Consider the following 21,895-nt stretch of genomic DNA (forward strand, 5'->3'; position numbering starts at 1 on the left):
CCACTCTTGTTGTCTGGACGTGTTAACAAATTTCATAACCGAAACTCCCGAGGTGAAGTCCAGAAACTTTTTCAATTAAGTTTATGCGGCGAAAGAGTTGGTTCTAAAACAGCCTACTACTGGCCCTAAAGGGGCCTCTAGTATTGCGTTGCAGAACTCAAAGATGAGCCTGTTGAAATTAAAATGGCAACTATTAATATCCCAGATGCATTATAGAAGTACAGGAATTGTGCGCCAAATTAAAATGGGATTGTGTTTTGAATATTCCCGAAGGACTTCTTGAAAACTTCTGCTTAGTTTCTTGAATAATTGTAGGTATACTTTGGTTTCGTCCATTTAAAACTTTTAAACAGCCTGAAAGAGATAATACATTTACATCATGAACATCTTTTAACATTATTATATTAAATTATTTAATATTTTAGACATCCTGTAACATTTACGTGGCCGTGAATTCTGGACTGTGAAACAAGTGGATTTATAAAGAGATCGAAGAGAGGATGAAGTTTATTAGACCACAGGGAAACTGGACGGGAACCGAATCCAAAGAAATGAAAACAGTACGAACACAACTGGTTAGATCGTGTTAGAATGTTGTAAAATATTCCTAGAATATCAATCCATCGTAGTACGAGGACCAGGAGAAATGTCAAAGTCTGTATTGGGGTCGGAACAGGCAATTTGCCGGTCTATCTTCGTGACCAGAATAAGGAGAGGACGAGCCATCATATCATTGCTACAGACTTCCAACTCACATCTTCATTTCACAGTTCAATTGCACTTTAATTTTGTTTTATAGAACACCGTAGTTTGATGCAAATGAGCTGAGTTTAGTATGAGAGAACTTGTAAACAGTTCTACAGTTGAAGATTCTGTCTTCTGGGTTGTTGCGCTGTGTAGTCTGGTTGATGTTTACCAACGTTTCGGAGGTCGTACTGCCTCCGTCATCAGGGCGATGAGTATTAAGATTTCAGTCTTCTGGGTTGTTGCGCTGTGTAGCCTGGTCGATGTTAACCAACGTTTCGGAGGTCATACTGCCTCCGTCATCAGGGCTTCGGCCCTGGAGGTGAAAGCAGTAATAAAGAATTGTAAATTCTGAATTGAGTTCTTCTTTTGTTCTAGTCTGCGGACGGAGAGTCATGGGGGAGCATGGTGCCCCAAGAATCAAATCACAACGGAGCCGAAGGAATGGCTGGAGATCGACCTTCACTCCGTACACGTTATCACAGCCACAGAGACACAAGGCAGGTTCGGCAACGGCCAGGGTGTTGAATTCGCCGAGGCTTACTTGCTAGAATACTGGCGCCCGCGTCTAGGGAAATGGGTGCGATACAGAGACACCAAAGGCGAAGAGGTGAGTAGATCACAACCCCTGGACCAGAATCCCAGTGGCCTGATACGAGGTTTTCACGGCGACGAATATGTCGATGTTGGTCTTCTGGGTTCTTATGAAACATTGGTATCTACATTCTTTGTTTAAACACGTTGAATACTGATGTGAAGCTTTGACGGCAAAGTCTTCTCGGGCTATCAGCCGTGTTAGTTGGTGATCAATCACCGACGTTTCGAGGACTATCTGTGTCCTCATTTTCAAGGCTGTTGACTGTGTGACTCGTAGAGCTAACTAACGCGGCTGATAGCCCGAGAAGACTTTATTAACGTTGAATATTGTCAATTTTAACGTCCTCGAAAACGGGCAACGTGCGTGCGTGTGTTCTGTGTACAGCATACGGAGTAGAAAAGCAGCTCGAAATGACAGGTCTTCTCATCAGCCGATTCATGTTATTGCTTCAGTTTTGATCTGTCGGCACGTAATAAAAGAATTTTCAAACGAGCTTCAAACAAAGTACAGCGTATGGATGTGGCCTCTAGTTGATGGAACACAAACATCGCTCGGGTTATGGAATGGAATGGAATAGGGTGGGTGGGGCTAGCCTACTGGTTGTTACGGTGATCAAAGAAAAGTCTGTGGTTATCTGTTTTAAAAGCGTCCCATCAGTTCGTGGTAATAATTGTTATAGGAGCTGACACGGCAGTGGTTCTATCCCACCAGCCGTCAGTGTGTTTGTGCGGTCGCTGTTATTTGCAACACACAGCAAGGGAGGGTCTCCCGTTAACATGAAGAATCAGCAGGAGTTCTTTATGAACAAATCCGTTTTGGTTTACAGGTTATTTTGGCAGACATGTGTTTGTTACCGCTGGAGCCAGTAATCCATTTGCGTACTCAGTATTGTCATGCTGATGAAATGGCCTACGTCATAGCTTCTGAATACTACATTGTTTTGACTTCTAGGTCTGCTTCTGCTCTGTTCTATGCCAGATTGTTTATTTTTTAAATATTCTTTTACGAAAGGATCACTGACAGGAACTTAATATTTCAAACGCTAATATTAGATAGGTATGAGCCGGGATAGCTCAGTCAGTATAGTGACTGGCTACGGGCTGGACGGCCGGGGTTCGATCCCCGACGGGGGCAGAGGATTTTTCCTCTAGCCTCTGCGTCCAGACCGGCTCTGGGGCCCACCCAGCCTCCTCTACAATGGGTACCGGGGTCCTTTCCCGGGGGTAAAGCCGGCCGGGGCGTGATGCTGACCACTCACCCCCATCTAGTGCCGGGGTCAAGGAAGAGAGGAGCTATACCTCCACTCCCCCCAAACGCCTACATGGCGTATAGTGGGACAAACTTTACTTTACTTTAATATTAGATATGTGAACGTTGTAGATTTGAGTTCGAATCTCTGTTTTTCCACACCCTATACTGACCGAGGTTTTTCATGACTGTTTTTCCTGGAAAACACCGTGATAATACTACAAAACTGGCCACTATTGTCCGTCACAAATTCATATGTACGTTCATTCATGATCATTTCCCAAAATCAGATTTACATATGCGCTAAATAAACTGCAGCCTAAGATCTTATATTACAAGGGTCCTGGAAACAAAAATTGTTTTGAATCTCTTAAATTGGCCTTGAAGTAGTTAAACAACTTTAATGTATCATTATTAGTTAGTGGTAGTAGTTAAGTTATCAGCTTTTAAATACATCTTCGTGAGTAATCATAGACGTTTAAAATATTAATAGATCTTTTTATACTGTCCATCCTATTTAAGTGTTTCTTTCAGTTCTCTTAAGGTTGCGTGGCTTTCAGCCAGAGCATGTTCTGTTGTCGTCCCATATTTTTCGAAGCCATAGGCCTAATCGATTCGAAATAAAGTTAAAATTAGTTTGAGAAAGTTAAGAAGAATCTCTTCGGAAATTTAATTAAAGTGTAAGTCACATTAGATACAAAGTAACACGTTTCTTCTGCAGCTGGGAATTATTTGCTAGTCAGGTTGTCAAGGAACAATCCACGTCGTGTACCTTGTTATGAATATATGTAGGACTGGCAGCATGTCATTATAGTACTTTAGACTATTATAACCATAAATATAGTTTGATAATCAGATCGAATGTTTAAGCCTTTAACCCTTCACCGTGGTTGGACGTCTTGTGACGCCCTGGCATTTAAATTCCCGGTCTGCTGTTAAGCCTAATTTCAAAAGCCCATAATTATGGAAACAATAACGACTGATATATGATGTTTGTAGTTGATCTGGTGTGGAAGAAATGCTCTTTCTGATCATGTATTGGCAACGTCGCATTCTTCGATCTCTAAAGGCTAGTCTGTGAATAACTGCGTGACCTAAGAGGTTACACAATCTTCCAAAGAACACTGAGCTGTTTGTTTGTAGAGGTAAGATAACTCATTCTCTCAGTCTCATATGACACGATAACCGCTCCAGCGAAGTAGAGAGGAAAAAAAATTATCTGAAACGGTCAAGGGGCTCCATAATATATATATATAGATATACCGTTATGTTTATCTGTGTCTTCAAATATCAACAATTTTAGCACCTCTATACTCAGAAGTCTATAATCAGAAGAGTTCTTAGTAAGAGACGGTTATAACTGCCAAGTATGATGCATATATGTGGCCTTCAGTTCGCTGTCAGAATATCAGCTGGCGCAGACATATTTACTCCCGCGTATTATTGACACAGGAAAGAAATTCAATGCCTCAAAGACATTGCGTCATGTGCAGGAACCGCTAGAAAAAGATAAAAACTATGTATTTTGGTAGAGTTGACTTTTGCTGACGTTTCAATAAAAAACATACAACTCTCAACGTCTAATCGACTACTAGCATTTGTCACACACAGGATGTTCATATTATACGCTGAAATTATAAAACCATCTTTTAAGAGGATTTCAGTGAAGAATTGATCATTATATGTTATATAGTTCAAACGTTATGATAAATAAAGTGTTTTAGAGCAAAATTTAAATGGCCACCACTCCTCGTCAAGCAGCGCGGAATTTAAATTCCCACGTTGAAGGGTTAAAGGCCAGTGGTAACTATATATATCACCTGCTTCAACAATTATTAAGTCTTCATTTTGTATTTATGGATTTCGTGTGATTCTCACTGCAAGCATCGACTGCCTCCTTGTCTTCGTAAAGAGCGTTGACTAGTTCATCTTTGTAATGGCGAAGAGTAAATTCGGCCTCGACCGCTTCCTCTCGTATCCTTTCCAGTTCGTTATTCGTCAGTCATCCTCTCGTTCCTCACCAATGCTCTGAGCTACAAGCACGAATAAGTCAGTAATTAATTAAAATCGGGATATTTATAAAGAACAGGATAACGCATAATTGTGGCCTGTACCTGTATGCGAATTAATGAGTTGGGTTTGCTGTGTGTACAAAATTATCTGTGGGAATGCAACCTAAATGCAAATCTAAATTCGTTTTGAAATTACGTGGAGTAATTTTTTTACAGAATGAATTTCTTTTTACAGGCAGGACTGGTGTACCTTGCGTACCAAATATTTATTATATTTTGCATTAAATTAAGTAATCGGAACTATAAAAAAAAACATTTTGTTTATATATTTTCATAATTTTTTCTTAGATTCTCCAGTCTAAAATATCAAAGGTTTTTCAATCAGTATTCACTGAAAAACGAACGTTGTTTGAAATACAATATGCTGAACAATTGCAAACGGATAATTCAGATACTTCTATCCGTTTTCTGTAGGCCTTTCACAATATACATTTCTCAGCAGTGTTGTTCTTAATTTTATATAAATATCGGTTGAAGTATGATTTAAGCCCTAGGTTTTCAGAACATTTCATCACAGTCAAAATATACTACTGATTGTTGCAAACTTCGGTTCGAGTGCTGCGTGATACAGCTCAGCTGGAATGCATTCATTCGGTTCTAATGGAAAATGGTTCTAGACTCAGCTGTGCTCTCGACGAAAATACCAATACCGCGGGGAAATATTACTCCAGTTTCGAAATTAATTACATATTTTGGCTGTACGCAGTTTTGGGTTTTTAAAAAAAAATTACGTGGAATGGACGAGAAGTATCCGATAGGCCTGCGTATGGCGATTTTAAAATTTTTGTTTAGACCGCAATGGTTACTCAGCTTAATTACGAAATGCAGGCGCATATAATGAAGTATCGATTGTTTTTAATTCACCGGAAAAAAAACAAACAAATACTTCACGGTAATATCCAGTGTTGCTTCGTTTGTAACTGCAGGTGCTGGTGTCATTAGGCATCTTTCAGAAACAATTCGGAAGGGAAAAGGGACAGGAATAAAGAGGGTAAGGAACGGAGATACAAAAGAAGTCCATCTCCGTTGAACCTCAACGAGCCTTTTCTAGATCCTGACAGAGTTATTTGTGCAAATGAACTGATTCCTTGTCCGCGTTTTTCTGTTCTGTTTTCATTTGATACTTTCTTCATAGAGGAGGAACTGCTTACACGACGCCCTCACCTTTGTTAGATGCGTGCTAGACTCCTCGAGCAAGCACGTGGACGAACGTGTTCAGTCACACCGCGGGCGAGAACAGACCGACCTCTCCCGGTCCGTGGCCTGCCCCATAATCGTGAACTCTGAGAGGTCGAGAGGCACTTGTCACGCGAGACTCCCACGGTCCTCTGTCTCTTTCTCGCCTTAGTTTCTGCCTCTTTCTGGCGTATTGATTCTGACGTCAGTTTTCACCACTTTACGCAAATTGGTTGGTAGCCCCGGGGCAGCTAGGCAACCAACAATCGCGCCTGGTACCCCAGCCACAGAATCGACATTCTCATTTCATTTGCCCTCTTGGCTCAAACCAATAATCCGAGGTTTGAAGAAGTATAATAAATTATTGAAAGCTAACGAAGCTGGGTGCAGGGGGGGGGGGGGGAGTGACCAGGGACACGGGAAGGTAACGTGGCAGTGCAGAAGAAATATCCGGGGGTTTGGAATTACCGTCTGAGAAAGAGCTGATAAGTTATCGTATGTTGATTTGTATTAAAGCAAGTAATTTCTGAGGTGCATTATTTTACATTCCGATGTAAATTGTCTGTGATATTGAGAAGTTTTCGAAAAATCTGTCAGTTTATTCTAGTTGTGGTTAAGGTCAAAGGTAACGGCGAATTCAAACGAAGACTGACACTCACTTTTCAGCTCGAATTTGACTGCGTGGAAAATCTCCTTGATCTTACGCAGGCTTGGGGGATCCTCAGAAAAACACGTGGGGTAACCCCCGGGATGATCTAATCGCCGCTTCAGAGAGCTCTAGACACCCCGACCATGCAAATTATATAAATCCCAGGTAAATGTGACGTCACAGTTAATCTCTGCCTACATTTCCCAACGTTTGCCTATAAAGTCACAAAAGCAGTCGATCGGTCTCTCGTGGAACTGTGAGAACAAATTCGACTACCAGAGGGGTCTGCGCCTGTGCAGGACGTGTATCAGATACCATAGTTAGCACTCCTTCCAGCAAACATGGACACCAACCAACAACATAACATTAATATTTCATCCACCAGGGGAAGTCTTTCTGAGCAGCACAGGAGAACGGGACCACCGGAGTAATGGGAATAATTTGTCATCCAGTTGTACGATTTCTCTTCATTTTCCTTTCCTTCCATCTTGTCATATTCTCTCGTCATTGTTACTCCACATCCTGTTTTCTTTCTACATATTTTTCCCTTCCTGTGTAGGGGGATCTGGATGTGTTTTTGTAAGCGTGTGAGGACGTAAGAATGAGCATGCTCGTCTCTCTTCTACCCCCTTACCACCATGTACCTATATTTTCCCTCCTATCGCAGTCCTCCAACCAATTTATCCTTTGTCTATCAATGTCATCGCTCGTGAAAGAAATTGTCTTCGTTCCAGGCACCGCGCTATGTTATAAGGCGTACTTGCAAACCCCATCGCAGATTTGAACTTCGGCCCAGTCAAGGCAACGTGTCTTGTGGGCAGACTCCCTGTAAAGGGAATTTTTATTAGCAAAATTACCATACGGTTGCATAAATTTCAGTTCTGGAGAATACTTATTCTGAGTCGACCAGTATTTCCATCGTATGTGACAGAGTGAACTCTTCTCACTTGCTGAGGTACGAGAACAGTTGAAGAACACGGAGAGCACATTAGGTTTTCTTAATTATTGACTCAGACTAAAAAATTATGTTCAGGTTTAAAGAATTACGATTTTGTGTTTAGTAATCGCTGTCGTTTCCTAGTACTGAATTTTTATATTTTTTCTCTTAGTTACCTTTGAGTTTGTTATGATTCTAGACTGCATTTAAACTACGGGACTTCAAAATATACTTCCCTTCACCGAAAATACTATAGAAGTTTCGATTATGCATTTTACTTTAAAATTTAATAAAAATATTAAATTCACATTTTTATTACTCAGGCGTAGAAATTCTAAAAACCTATGAATCCGCTTAAAAGTACCGAAAGTTATTTTAATTTCTTATTCAAAGCCTGAGGTGTGTAAGATCACAGAAAACAGTGAGCAATGTATGCCACTGTAAATTTGTAGCATAAATAATGGACTAAACATATGATACAAACATTAGACATTTGTTGCGACATGAAGTCAAAGTTTAATATTTCTTTTAAGCTACAAATAGTACAAAATGTTTAATTTTCTAAAATGTAATCACGTTCTGGCAGTCCAATATAGATGAAATTTCTAGAATATACTTGCCTGCACGCACATGCGTCATATTACGTATGTACTTCACGAACTGTCAAACAAACATGTCTCTGTACACTGTTCATGTTGCTGATTAAATCCGCCAGTTTTACCACATTCGCTGCCCCTCAGAATATATGTGTGTGTAGGTCATTTCGTCCTGAGCTGTAATTGGCATGCGTGTACGTGTTTACATAGAAACTGCACCCTGCAGGACGTGAAACGCCTTCATACATCTCTTGCTGATTGTGAGTTTCAGCTCGTGTTTATTTGCGTCTGTGAAACGTGCAGCAGTGGAGCGAATATGCAATAACAGTTACTTTGGTCATCATATGTGTGTGAAATACAGACATACAACAACAAACTAATTACCCTGGCTTGATGAGAATTATACCATGTATAATTAACTTCATGGAACAGAATCCTTCTTATGAATCTAAGATACGCTGAGCTGGTGAAGAAATTGCCCCTTCCCCATTTTATGGAACCCAAAGGTTCATTACTGTGTTCAGAAGAGTCAAACATCGGTCCCTATCCTGAGCCAGATGAGTCCAATCCACATCCCCAAATTCTATTTCCATAAGATATATTTTAATAACATTATTTCACCTCCGCTTATGTACGTATGTGGAATTATAATTTTTTATGCCTGTAAATGTTATCGTAACTTGGTATGGTGTATGGTTTCCATATATAATAGGATGAAAAGCATATTTACTTCTTGTATACTTGGACTCTTTTCTGATATGGTCATATGGATTACATAAAATCCGATTTTTCGTAACTTAACGTTTTCTTGCATGGCCCATTATGACGTGTTTTTTTTATGTATTTTAAATTATGATATTAATGTTGTTATATATTTCGAAGGATACCAAACTTTTCATGACTTTGAGGTTTCGTTACGCAAAGTTAAGTAGGAGTTACAAATTCACCTTGACATCAGGTTAAGTGACGTAGCGAAGCTACTGTTTGCGTTCTGTCGTAGTCATAAATCTGAAAGTTCTTTGCCACACAGGGACGAAATACCGCACCTGAATCCACTGAAGACATCCAAGAACACATAACTCGTTATTGTTTTGTCTTTCATTATATATGGCTGGTAAAAATGATTCAGTGCTACAAGTTCATCTTATTACAACGTTAATATGGAGTTTAGTGAACAGGCGGTAGGTTTCTCAGTATGTTTAGTTTTTGAGCTGGTGGTGCTGTTCCGCGTTGCGTGAGGTTGACCACACCTTTCGTTAAACAACTCAAAAGTCCCATACTTCACTGGAGCTTTCAAAGGTTCCCGGTTGCTGGCAAATATTTCAGTGACAGAAGTAACATGGCGTTGTGTACATGCATGCAGAAGAGGGCTACAATTATTTACGGTATCCTCAGTCATACCCACACACACACAAACAGTTCGCATTGTCTTGTGGAAGAACGGAACATGTACCTTTGTCAGTGCCCTTCTTCAACCAGATGATTTTCTTGCTGTGATATGACAACATTACGAGGTGCGATCGGAAAGTTTAAAGACTTTGTCAATAGAGGACGAACCGGATGTAGTACGAGCTTCTGCCGCTAGGGGGTGCGGCCTACATTCATAGTGAATCAGTGTGCCAGCCGGCATCATCGAATTAGCATTTGTTTCTTAGTTACGTGCGTTTTGGTAGTGCATTACACCGATCCTCCTGCGATTTCGGAATGGCGTGTGCATCAAATTTTGCCAAAGACTCGCCAAAACGGCTACGGAAACCTATGAAATGCTATGTATATGGCATTATGGCCCACGTAAAGAAATATATCAGCAGCGACATACGGACTCACGTAACAGTCGATAACGTTTTATAAAATACGCTATTTGAGGTTATAAATGAAGTACCATCAGATTGGAGAGGCGTACAGTGTGCATAGACTATCACAGTAAGCATTTATGGGATGATATTAAAATGGATCTTAAGGACATTTGGTCTGAGACGTGGCTGGATAGATGTTTCTCAGGATGTGGTTCAGTGGTAGGCTGTTGTGAATACGGTAATGAACTTTCGGTTCCATAACCACTGGCTGGCTGAATTAATGTTAGCTCGTCAAAAAACATTCTTTTGAATAGAGGTATTGAAATAAGAGTTTCATTTTGATAATTGTGTTGTTTAATAAGGAGTAGAACCGTAACGCTGTTCTGGTGTGAGATTCATTATTTATTGTACACACGCCAACATAAACTTGACGAGTGTCATAAACATTACGCATGAAATTTGAAATTGTATCAGTTACTTCGAATTCATTTGTTATGAGGGATCTAGTAACTATATATTTTCCTTCGTCCCTGTCTGTAAATGCTAAATAGCTGCAGTCCCGACACAAGGCGAATTCTACAGTAGCCTTCTTTATCTTTTGTATCATTCATATAAATAATCCCTACCCGAGAATATCATTTCGAAATTGCAGGACGTCTTTACGATGAAAGGAGAAGGAGAATACACATTCTTTGAGACTCCGGAGGTAGGATGCAATTACGGAGGTATTATTTCCAGACTAATGAATTTTAGAAAAAAAATATATATATACGAACTTTTGAGCATCTCCGTTGGATACCAGTGAGGCCTACTCGCTGTGTCTTGAGTATCACCTATTCCAGTCCCAGGTCCCCCCCCCCCCCCCCCAGCGTCTTTATGTATTCTTTTTATTCTTTCCTTCTTTATTTCTTTTAAATTCCACTTTTCCGTTTTCTACAATTTTTCATACAGAAAGCGCTCGTTGCGTAATGAGTTTGAGAATTCAAGAGGAGGTGAAACGAGCGGAATTCTTAAAAGAAAGACAAAAAAGAGGAATGGAGTTACTGCGTAAAAATGAGAGCTTAGCTTCATTTTATGTAAATATTATGTAAGAGCTTGCGGTGGCAGTAGGAATGTCTCCAATTCTGAATGTAATCCATCACATTTTCTTACGCAGTGTACAGATTAGTTTGTAATTGGTTATAGAAAACACTTTTTCCAGCCGACTGAACTTGTAACTGAGTTCTATAACAACGCACTGAAGCTCAGTGAGTTCCTTATTGATCGGAAAGAAGTATTTGAAGAAGTTTAATTGTTTAAACTGGTACAGAAAATCTTGTTACAATTCTAAATAAAGCTTTTCTCGAGTTGCCCAATCAGTGAAATGAGTTTAGTAAGAAATTGAGGGGATCAAATATATTTTGAGTTCTTTTGTACAGATAGTGCTTGATATCAGTTCAGCAATACATTACGCTTTCTCAGTGAACTGTTAACATTTTAATCACGTGGTTTTATTTATATGTTTCTTAAACCCCACTGCGTCTCCAGTAGAGGTTACATGGTTTAGTGTCTTTTAAAAAGCTGATGGTCTGTAGCCGACTTTGGTATTTTGGGTTGTGGCGCCACATGGTGACAGCGTTTCACCGACGTTTCGGTTCTGAAGATGAAGGCAGTACGTTCCAACGAAACATCGGTAATCACAAAAGACCACGTGGGATCACATCGTAGAAGACCACAAGTGATCTCTTCACCGCCGGAGAGAAATTCATAAGATACATCAGTTCAGAGATTTTTCATAACTAAAACCGCGACTTTAATTAGCAGAATGGTCTGTCTCGCAGTAAATTTAATACACGTATTATTTCAGCCTTGTTATAACTGCAACACTTTTTTGTCATATCGAGTTCTTCGTTTAATACGTCATGTCAGCAAAACAGTATCCACAGATTCAACTAACTTGTCTGGGAATAGCGTTCAGTCAGAAGACGAATGGCTGAGAACTATAAAAGAGATGCATAAAGTTGAGCTCTTCGAAACGAGGTCAAAAGGCTCTGAAAGACGAGAGTCAGAAATGATCCTCGTTATTACTGATGCCACAGGAATTATAGCTAAATCCATTAAGTGACACACTGAGACAATGACGCATGATATCGACGCAATATAGGGCTTCAGCTGTCACCATGCTTTTGAACTTAAATAACCTCAAATCATACTTAAACAGCAACCTCAACGTTAAAGTTTTATTTGCGCACGATCGTAGAAATTTGAAAATTATCATCATGGGTCCTATCCTTTGTGATGGTGAACAGAGTGTACGGTTGATGGGGGGCGCCAATATGTCTGCCACGCGATAACGCACGAACATAAACCTTCTTCGTGCTACGTGATTAGTTGGAGCTAGTGTGAACCGTCTTATTAACCTGCCATCATCGTCATACGCAGTCGGACATAAATTGTGAAGAAGATAATAACACAGATAAATAGGCGCACTATCTTTTTCCCTAAAGCACAGAACACATTCGATTATGTTACGTTCAGCACATAAAATCCTTGCCTTGGTATGTAATGGAATGAAACAGCATATTCTATAAGACCACGAGATTATTTTTTATTTTAGTGGTATGTTTATAGTAGTGCAATTCCCGTTGAAATATAACGGCATGTAATTACATTTTATTGTAAAATTATTTGTTAAAATTAGTGTAAAAATGTACATTTTTTCCTTTGGAACAGAAATTCATGAACATAATAAATGTTTAAAATACATATCAAATCTAAAACTTCTTGACGATGGTGAAGAGTCAATTGAATACAAATTTACTTGGATATTATCCATAGTCTAGTAAATATAAAACGTAAAACGACGTTTCGGAGATGGGACTCTATCTCCGGACCGTCCGGAGATAGGGATTAGCTCTATCTAGTGGGCCCAACTGTGTAGGAACCTGAAGACGGAGATAGAGTCCCATCTCCGAAACGTCGTTTTACGTTTTATATTTACTAGACGATGGATAATATCCAAGTAAATTTTTATTCAGTTTAAAATACAGTTCTTATTTCAAAGAAAACACCACGCTTCTCCATTTCAAGAATCAATTGGTTAATTCTGTGGATGTCCGCCCGCATCCAAAGAGGAAATTATTTTTTATTAAGAGTTTGTCAATATTTTAATTTAATTTATTTTATTCCGTACATATACATTACATATCCATTGTAAGTGTGGTTGTTGTCCAGTAGATGGCACTAAGCGTCAACTTTGACACTGTACTGGTATACTACTTGAAAATGGCCTGGAATGTAGCAATTTCTAGTCGAAGAAATCCGTGTTAAATTACGCAAATTTAGCTACGTACCTTATTTCTGGAAGTTACTAATTGCGGGTACTGAAATCTGACAAGTCACATTAGAGCAGGGAATCGCTTTCATCAAGTCAACATGAATGAGTCAAAGAAATATTATGGCGACCAGCGTTCCACATTATCGCACAGACATGGTACTGTATCACTCCGCTGTATGTATAGCTCATGTCATATCGTAATGGGTACTATTTCTCACCCGGGTTCTGGAAATAGTTGCGTGCTAAGGCAGCCCTTCTTAAACCATCCACACGCAGATACAGCATAAGACGCGAGATTCCTTTATGCGTGGCTTTAATTTCACTGTCATTTATAATCTTTGTAATTATAGACCTTTAGGGTAACGGAAGATTCCAGGAGGTAGCGTGAGGGAGGAATTCAATGACCTGCTGTCACAGCATAGCTTGCGTGCGTGCGTGTACGCATTAGGGTCTACTTAAAGACCCTGACAGAAAACGGTGCCCCGAATTTCAGCTCAAAGAGATGAACTCAATTAACGTTTAATGGTTTGCTGATTCGATAGACAGAAATCGGAGACCGCTTTGCTGACTGGCGTTGAACGTACCACAGTCGTCCCACAGCAAGCTCATTTCTTTACCACTTTCATTTGCATCGGAAGAGAACTAATGTTACATGTGTAGTGGATATCGTTCTTAATTTTTACGCAGAATTTGTTAAAGGCGAGGCTGTTTATTGTTCTCGGTATCGTGTATTTGTCTCGCATGACGCGTTTTTTATCGGTATATTTATGTCATATAGGCCTATGCTAACAGCCACGGTGGTCTAGCGGTTAGAACGCTGGCCTTGTAATCCTGGGGTCCCGGGTTCGATTCCCGGCGGTGCCCGAATTTAAAACTTGTGTTGGGCAAGGCCGTGGTCTAGGCAGCACGGAGGTTTCCTCCGGGGGCTTCCCCGGTTTCTCCGAGGCATCCCAACAATTACTCCATTCACACACAGAAGAAGGCAATGGCCAACCACTTCTGGATCATCTGCCAAGAACGTATATGAACAGGTCCCAGTCCGAGAAAAGGATGGAAGGATCCTGTTCATAAGGACCTGTCCTCAGACAGAACACTAAATAATAATAGGCCTATGCTAACAGTTCAATTTTTGTCTGATAGATTTTTTTAATCTACTCACAACACGAATTTCCATACCATCAGTGGTATTCATCTCATGACTCACGTCTTGCAGATCCACGACTGGAATGTTTTTGCAGAAATATTTTCTTTGTTGCACAGTATTGTCCGTGCTTTATAGAATCGTGGACAGGAAACGAAAAAGAAAGTATTTGTATGTGTGTGTGATTTTTTTTTTTTGGTATGCAGTGGGAGGTTCTGTGCGTGTGTGATGACATGGCCGAAGGAGAATAAATGTGTATCTGGTGAGAACGCGTCTGGAATATCTGGCTTTGCCTCAAGTTTTACGCACTATACTAGTAACAGAGACGCGGTTTATAAATAAAATATGAGAACAATCATATAATCCATGTGTACGTGTTTGTAAATATGAAAGTATCGGATAAAAGATTTACGTTTTATAAGATAAGAGTATTTTTAAAATTTAGTAAAATTTTCCATGTGCTTTTCTCATAAATAGACGCTGTTAGAAGCTGATTTCTTATTCAGTATCGCCATATTTACTCATCTCGATCTACTAGGGCCTCATATGACCCCTTTAGACACATTTAATACCGAATTACACAAATGCAAGTAATGAACTGAGTCTTAGAAGAAGGTAATGTGTTCGATGCCATTCCAGTACTTTTTCAAGCTCGGCCACAGCATGTAACGAGGAGAAGGAAAGGAAAACTTGAAACGGAAAGAGGAAATATAAGGAAAAGTTTTGGTCGCGTGACTCAAGGAAATGAGATGAACACGTGGGGAAGAGAAATCTCAGGGAGTGAGAACAGAAGAGCATCAAACAGCGATAAATGGAGGATAATGGGAGGGAGTGAATAGTAGCAGTAGTAGCGGATTAAAAAGGTTTTCACGAAGGGGCAGATTTGAAAATGGAAGGGCTGGGAACGGGTACAAGCCGCGACTACGCTCCATGAAATATTCCCACCGCTTCCTGTTCTGTAACCCGCGAATCTTGGCCCGTGTCTTGTATGAGACTAGAAACCAACATGGCTTCTTATCCTTGACACTTGTTTCGTTTTTCAGCGTACCATTTATCATAATTGAATCCTATAATGTTGATGTTCGGTTAGGTATCTGTGATTGGGTTAACGGATATAGTATCGTGAGGTTCGTATTTACGTTCATTACATGGCGGGGTCTGATACTCGATTGCACAATTACGTAATTTCATTTGTGTGAACTTTTATATATATCTATGCTGTTATATTCAGCAAAACGTAACGTTTTTATCTATGATATTTTGAAAAATTATATTTGAAACAAACTGAATTGTTTGTTGAAACATATGCCGTAGATACGCGGAAAGGTTCAAATAACTTTAATGGCATTATTGTGTATGTTTACGTGTTTATACGTAGTAAAATTGTGATACTGAAAGAAATAGCATTAAGTATACCTGTACATTTACGTAGGTAATGTTACGAAAGGAAATTCCTTGGTGTATTTGGTTTATTGATGTGTTGGATAGAATCTACGAATATACTTATTCAAAAAGAATATTAAATTCGGAAATTTGAACGACACCAAATGGAACTCGTGTAGTGAACGTTTTCCGATCTATAATCTAGTGATAGTTGCTATAGGAGCTATTTGTTACCTAATGTGATGCAATACTTACCACTAACGCCACAGATGCCTACTGTTATTACTACTATTGCTACTTTCAGGATTCAATATCCGAGGCAGATGCTGTAGTACAGGGGTGGCCAACCCGCGGCCCGCCTTGAACATTTTTCCGGCCCGCGAGATTCATCACACTTTTACAAAATATATTTATTTTATAATGGCCAAAGTAGTGGAAACCAATGTATTAAAAAAATATTTCTTTACAATGTACGCTTAGTATCATTATTATTATATTATCTATGTTTACATGTAAGAATAATAGTAAACACAATAATAATAACTCATTATGTTTCAATTTTTCACTCCAACAAAAATGTCTATAGTGTATCTAAATCTAATATGGGGATATATAATTTTATATGTGGCCCGCGGAGTTATGATGCATTTCCAAAGTGGCCCGAAAGATCATTTGGGTTGGCCACCCCTGCTGTAGTATTTTCTATGCGGTACGGACTGAATTCTTATTTAGACGAGCTACGGGTTCAGATCAAAAAATACATTTATTCATCCTTTTTAACAGTGTGTTGTTAATTGAATCTTAAAAATAATGCCGTCATCTGTCAAGTGATATCACAGAACAATGTTCAAATATAAACAGGGGGAAGGTAAATTATACACGGTGTGGCATTTTGACAGTACGTCGCCCGTGGCGTTGTAGGACCGAAATTTCCGAGGCTTGAGATCACTGTACTCTCCAAGACAGGATCATTATCAGTGACATGCACGTGACTTCATGGAGCTTCCCGTTTAGCTACTTCAGGCAAGCCTGTAAGTGAAGATGTATCATCTCTCTCATTACAGCTTCTGTGTACCAAGAACGAGGCCTCGGTTTTTATTTGTTCCTTTTCTGCTGCCCCAACGGATGAAGTCAAAGTTGCTTTTCCAAAATATCCTTAATAAAAATTTTGTGAGATTCGAGGGCTTCATGGCGATGAGGATTATTATTTTCTTCTTCTGGGTTTTGGCGCCGTGTTGTCTCGTCGGTAGTCGTCAACGTTTCGTAGAAATATACTGTCTCCATCTTCAGGTCTGAAGTGACGACGTTTCCCAGCATCTACTTACTAGTCTACAAGGCGCCGGAACCCAGAAGTTCATGATTTCACGTCTCTGCATTCTTCTGATATCGGCCGCGTTCTTGTATTGTTTCAGGTGATTGAAGGCAACTCGAACACGTACCTGGGATCGAAGCGGGAACTGGACCCGCCCGTGTGGGCCAGCAGAATCCGCTTTCTTCCGTACAGCTACCACCGGCGCACAGTCTGCATGAGGGTGGAAATGTACGGCTGCTACTGGAATGGTACGTCGTAGTCTACGTGTCTAGCTCGATAAAATCCAAACATCCATCATCATAACGAGAGAGGCCTGCCACTGAACACTGCGTTGAAACATTTCGGCCCAATTACCATTTAAGAGGGCCACCGAGCGAGTTGGCTCAATCGGTAAAACGTCTGACTTATATTTGGGATTTGCCCGATTTGAATCTCTGCCGATTCAGATACTGACAGTCTTGGCCGTGTTTTTTTTTATCGTTTCCTCAGCTAGTTCTGTAAAAAAAATGTCAATAAACAGCCGTCAGAGCCTTCAGGTTCGCCATCTCGCATCTTAGGCGTGGACCTTGACCGATCTAAATCTGGAGTCTTGTGTTCGAACCCCACAGGAGGCATGGATATATTCCCAAAACTTTCTGTGTTTTATTCCCCCATGTAGGTAAAAGCTTCGCGATTTGAGTGTCCCTCTACAGAGTCCCGCCAAACGTCTAAAAGGATTTATAATTTCAGAAGTTAATTATGAACTGGAAAATCACATAAAGTCGACCCCTAAAACCTATAAGATGATTGTTATTTATTATTAATTTTCTCTGTCTAGAGACCATTCCGAACACCTAAGCGTTGCTTTTATTGTTGTTGTGATGGGATGGGAAATGCAGCCAATGGATGATTGACCCATTTTCCGCCCCACAGATGGTAAATGAGTGAGTATGGAGCAGCAGTTCAATGATACTGACAGGAAAAACCTGACGCCGTGCTAATTCGTGCTTCATAACTCCCACGTGGACACGCCTAAGCGTGAATGAGCAGATGCTGTTAAAACAAATCTTACGGAGACGTGGTATGAGGATGAGAACTGGATTCGTGTAGCTCAAGATGGGGTTCCAGTGGGTGGTCCTTCCGAACTTTCGAATTCCATAAAAATCGGCGAGATTGTTGACTTGCCAAGCGACTATTAGCATATCAAAAAGGACTCTGCTGTGCGTTTAAAAACTGGCAACTCAAAATGTTAGCGCGCTTCAAAATACTGTGTCACTAATAACTTCATTAAATCTCACTCTTAACAATCTGCAGTGAGATGGAATGTGGGTCTTACGAAAGTGTAAGCTTAATTTATAAACTCTGCAGGCGTTTGAAACTAACATATTCTGCAACATGAGAAAGGTTCAAAGGAAAATAACTTTTAAACCTGTCAAGGAGCTGACAGTTTGATGGTGCACCTGAAAACTGGACTTTCAGCGCTCAGAGCTTGAGGTCCTGAAGTAGACCAACTTTCCTTCACAAGCTTTCAGAAAGAGGCTGTTGAAAGGTATCTTTAATAACAGTATAATAAATCAGAAGTGTTCGGCACACACATTAAAGCACCAGGTAGATTTATGATCTGCAATTCAGTATTCTCGCAGAGAACTTTACCTAGTGCTCAGAACAATAGATAATTCTATAAAAGTTGCAGGCGTTATGGTTCGTTTATACTTCACTGTAAAAGGAAAGACACCGAAGTAAGGATTGGAAGAAATACAAAAAACAAATTATAAAGGACGGAACTAGAAAATAAGGAAAAAAGAGTATAATTAAACATGAAAGGTAGCAAGGAAGTCGAAAGAATTTAATGAATGGGACAGAGATAATCAAAGACTCATATGGTTTGACAAATATTTCAAAGACCTTAAGTCCCTACAGGTCTATTAAATATGGACTGTGTTACGCGTGTGGTACAATCTTTTCCGGCTTCCGTATTAATGTCAGTTCCTGGTAGAGGAAAATGGCATTGATACGGGGACCCTCAAATGGTACGACGTTTATTTCATCTGTAAAACTGTTCAAAAGTATTTCAACCTTGACGCACCTAATAGAACAGAAATTGTAGACTTAAAAAAAAGAACAGTGATCAGTGGTATTATGTTAATGATGATTCATGACTGTGAGTGTAGATTACAGGAGAGAGGGCGCACATGTTGGAATTTAACATTGCAGCAATATCATCTGAACGTATGTTGCCTGATAAGCGGTCATCAACATCAAGTCTGCTGATTAATATTTACCTTGAAATGTATACTGTCCTATGTCCCAGCCGAGTGGTTAGCACTCCAGATTCGTACTAAGGTTATTCTGACTGTTGTTTTTTGTGGTTTTACCCAGTTATTCCAGGCAAATACTCGGATCAGACAGATTCTTTGATATTCCTTCCAAGTTATTGTTCATCAAGTCGACCCATCATTCGATGCTACATAGTTGAACTACTGACAACGTCGTTAAATTAACAGCAAGCAACATTAATGAAATGTTCTCGGGCTATCAGCGGTGTCAGTTGGTAAAAAAATGACGTTTCAGGGACCCTCTCCGTTACCATCACCAGTATCAAATTCTGATCGCCGTGAAAGGTTCAGGTCGTACACAAATAAATATAAATCATACTGACAGGTTAACACGGGTGGTAATACCTTTGTGGAAGGCATGAAATTCGAATTTACTGACCTGATTAAGAGTTTTTATGTTTTCTTAAGTCATTGCAGATGAATGCAAGCGCTGAGGATGGCTTCCCGCCCAGTTAATCGTAAATAATCGCCCTCCTATTTACGTAATATCTGCAGTTTAGTGCCTGCAGACCAACTTGAGAGAGTATGTTCCTGCTTTGCAGATGGGATTGTGAGCTACTCGATGCCGCAGGGGGACGTCAGGGGTTCGGGATGGGAGTTCTTTGACTCCACGTACGACGGCCACTGGGACGGAGAACTACGACGAGGATTGGGGCAGCTGACCGACGGCAAGATCGGCCCCGACAACTTCAAGATGGGCTACTACGACTATGAGCGGGGTGGGTACTGCGATCAGCGTTTTGTGCTTCGGTTGTGCGCCAAAATTTACTAATATCGATAATAATCGATAGCTTAACCAGCCGTGGAACATGAAATTTCAAATCAGCCCATAAAAATTTGTACATTGCTTTGAGAATGCCACTTCAACATTGAAATGCGTTCTTAAAGAAACTTCACCAGTTGATCTGGATTGAACTTCATGCCCACAGCATTTGTTACCGACTATTTCCGCCATGATTTTCCCCCTCTATCCTGTACAGCGTAAGGGTTGTTGAAGGGAGGGTTTTTTTTAACTAGAATCGTAACTGCGTTTTGAATTCATGCAGACTTTATCTGAAGAGAAAGATACCCTCCGCTTCTGGCTACCCAATTTATGACTAATTGAATGAGGCCTGTCGTATTGAAAAATGTTGGGAGATAAGAACAGTACGTCACTCGGCACGATTTCTCTCTGGTTGGAGTTGGCCGAGTTTCCTAGGCGTAAATATTACGTAAGTTTTGAAGCACCGAAGAACAAAGATGGCTGTCTTCTGTGTTGTTGCGACGTGTAGTCTGGTAGAAGTTTACCGACGTTTCAGAGATCCTTGCAGCCTCTATTATATCAGTCTCAGAATAAATAGCGATTATTTCCTTAATCCCACTAACATGTTGATCTTAGTGAGATGAACTTGGTTTCAAAGGATTAAATATGGTTACACGGTGACAGAACTCTGTGGTTACTTTACGGAATCTGCAAACATGATGTAACCTAACCTACATTATTAATTCCTCCTCGTAATGTATTAAATTCATAATAACGGACGCCTTCCCTACGCGGCACTGGTTAAACAAAGTAAAGATTAATCTGGGTTTGGCCTTTGTTATAACTCTATTAATAAACGTCTTTTGTTAATTCTGTTAGCTCAGTCACATTTGTCATCTGCCCCCATTGCCACGCCATTTATCGTCTTTTCTGACGTAACACTCTTCTGTTTTAGGACAAGGATGGGTCGGCTGGAGAAACGATACGAGAAATGGCCAACCTATCGAGATTAAATTCGAGTTCGATAAAGTTCGAGAGTTTACATCAGTACATATCTTCTGCAACAATCAGTTCACGAGGGATGTGCAGGTGAGTACGTGACGTTAATGATACTGATTACTTCTTACTCCATAAAGAATGTTTGAAGTTGCGTATTCCCGTGATACCAACCTTTCAGTGTGAAACTTCTTCCGCGCGGCAGTGGTCATTATTCGAAGACATTTGTTACGCAACAATTATTTCGGATGACATTTGTGCAACAGTGACGGATGTGACGTGAAAACACATTTTGAATGTCACTGTACTCCAAAGAGTACGTGTCTTGTTAATGTTTTAGACTAATCAGTATGTGGACCAATACTGAATTGTTAATAATCAAAGCAGGATATTGCAACGAGAATAGACGAACGGCACAGAAGTTTTCCTGAGGGCACTCTATGATTATCTGTGGTTCGGTTACTCCTCCTCTGCTCTCTTTGGAGTTCTGAAGGGGGTAATCCATATAATTGCGCAGTATAACAGGTTTTGAACCCCTCGTATATAGCGATGTATCCTTTTCAGGTTAAAAAAAAGTTTGCTTAACACTGAATGCACCAGAAGACATTTTCATTGCAAATGAAGGGCCATCGTGTAGTATGGAAAGTTCATTCATTTTCTGTATGTTGCACGAGAACCCGTCTCCTTTCTAATTTTCGAGAGTTCTTGCTATAACAGTCACCACGGGACAGATAAAACATGCTCCCTCGTTGTCCAACAGTTGCTTACTGGCCCCCTCGTTAAAGAAATTGAAGATGACGGTTTCAGGGGTGTATAACTAATCTGTCTGCGAGTGTTAGTCGCCTTTGACGTTAGAAAATTATGATACATATAG

At 40.1% G+C, this 21,895-nt stretch overlaps 1 protein-coding gene across 5 annotated transcripts in view; it reads left to right on the plus strand.

Moving 5' to 3' along the window:
- The window catches only part of LOC110829709 (discoidin domain-containing receptor 2), a 405,885-nt gene that overhangs the window by 342,570 nt on the left and 41,420 nt on the right, over positions 1-21,895 (plus strand). For all 5 annotated transcript variants that reach the window (XM_087351872.1, XM_087351871.1, XM_022063712.2 and 2 more), the window contains 4 exons: positions 1,123-1,354; positions 17,069-17,216; positions 19,826-20,002; positions 20,981-21,114. In XM_087351872.1, the coding sequence (XP_087207998.1) occupies positions 1,123-1,354; positions 17,069-17,216; positions 19,826-20,002; positions 20,981-21,114 (691 nt within the window). The remainder of the gene's footprint in view (positions 1-1,122; positions 1,355-17,068; positions 17,217-19,825; positions 20,003-20,980; positions 21,115-21,895) is intronic.

This window comes from Zootermopsis nevadensis, unplaced genomic scaffold (assembly GCF_977971745.1).
Source record: "Zootermopsis nevadensis isolate Lab colony 2312 unplaced genomic scaffold, Znev_1.0 Znev_ptg000020l, whole genome shotgun sequence".
Taxonomy (NCBI): Eukaryota; Metazoa; Arthropoda; class Insecta; order Blattodea; family Termopsidae; genus Zootermopsis; species Zootermopsis nevadensis.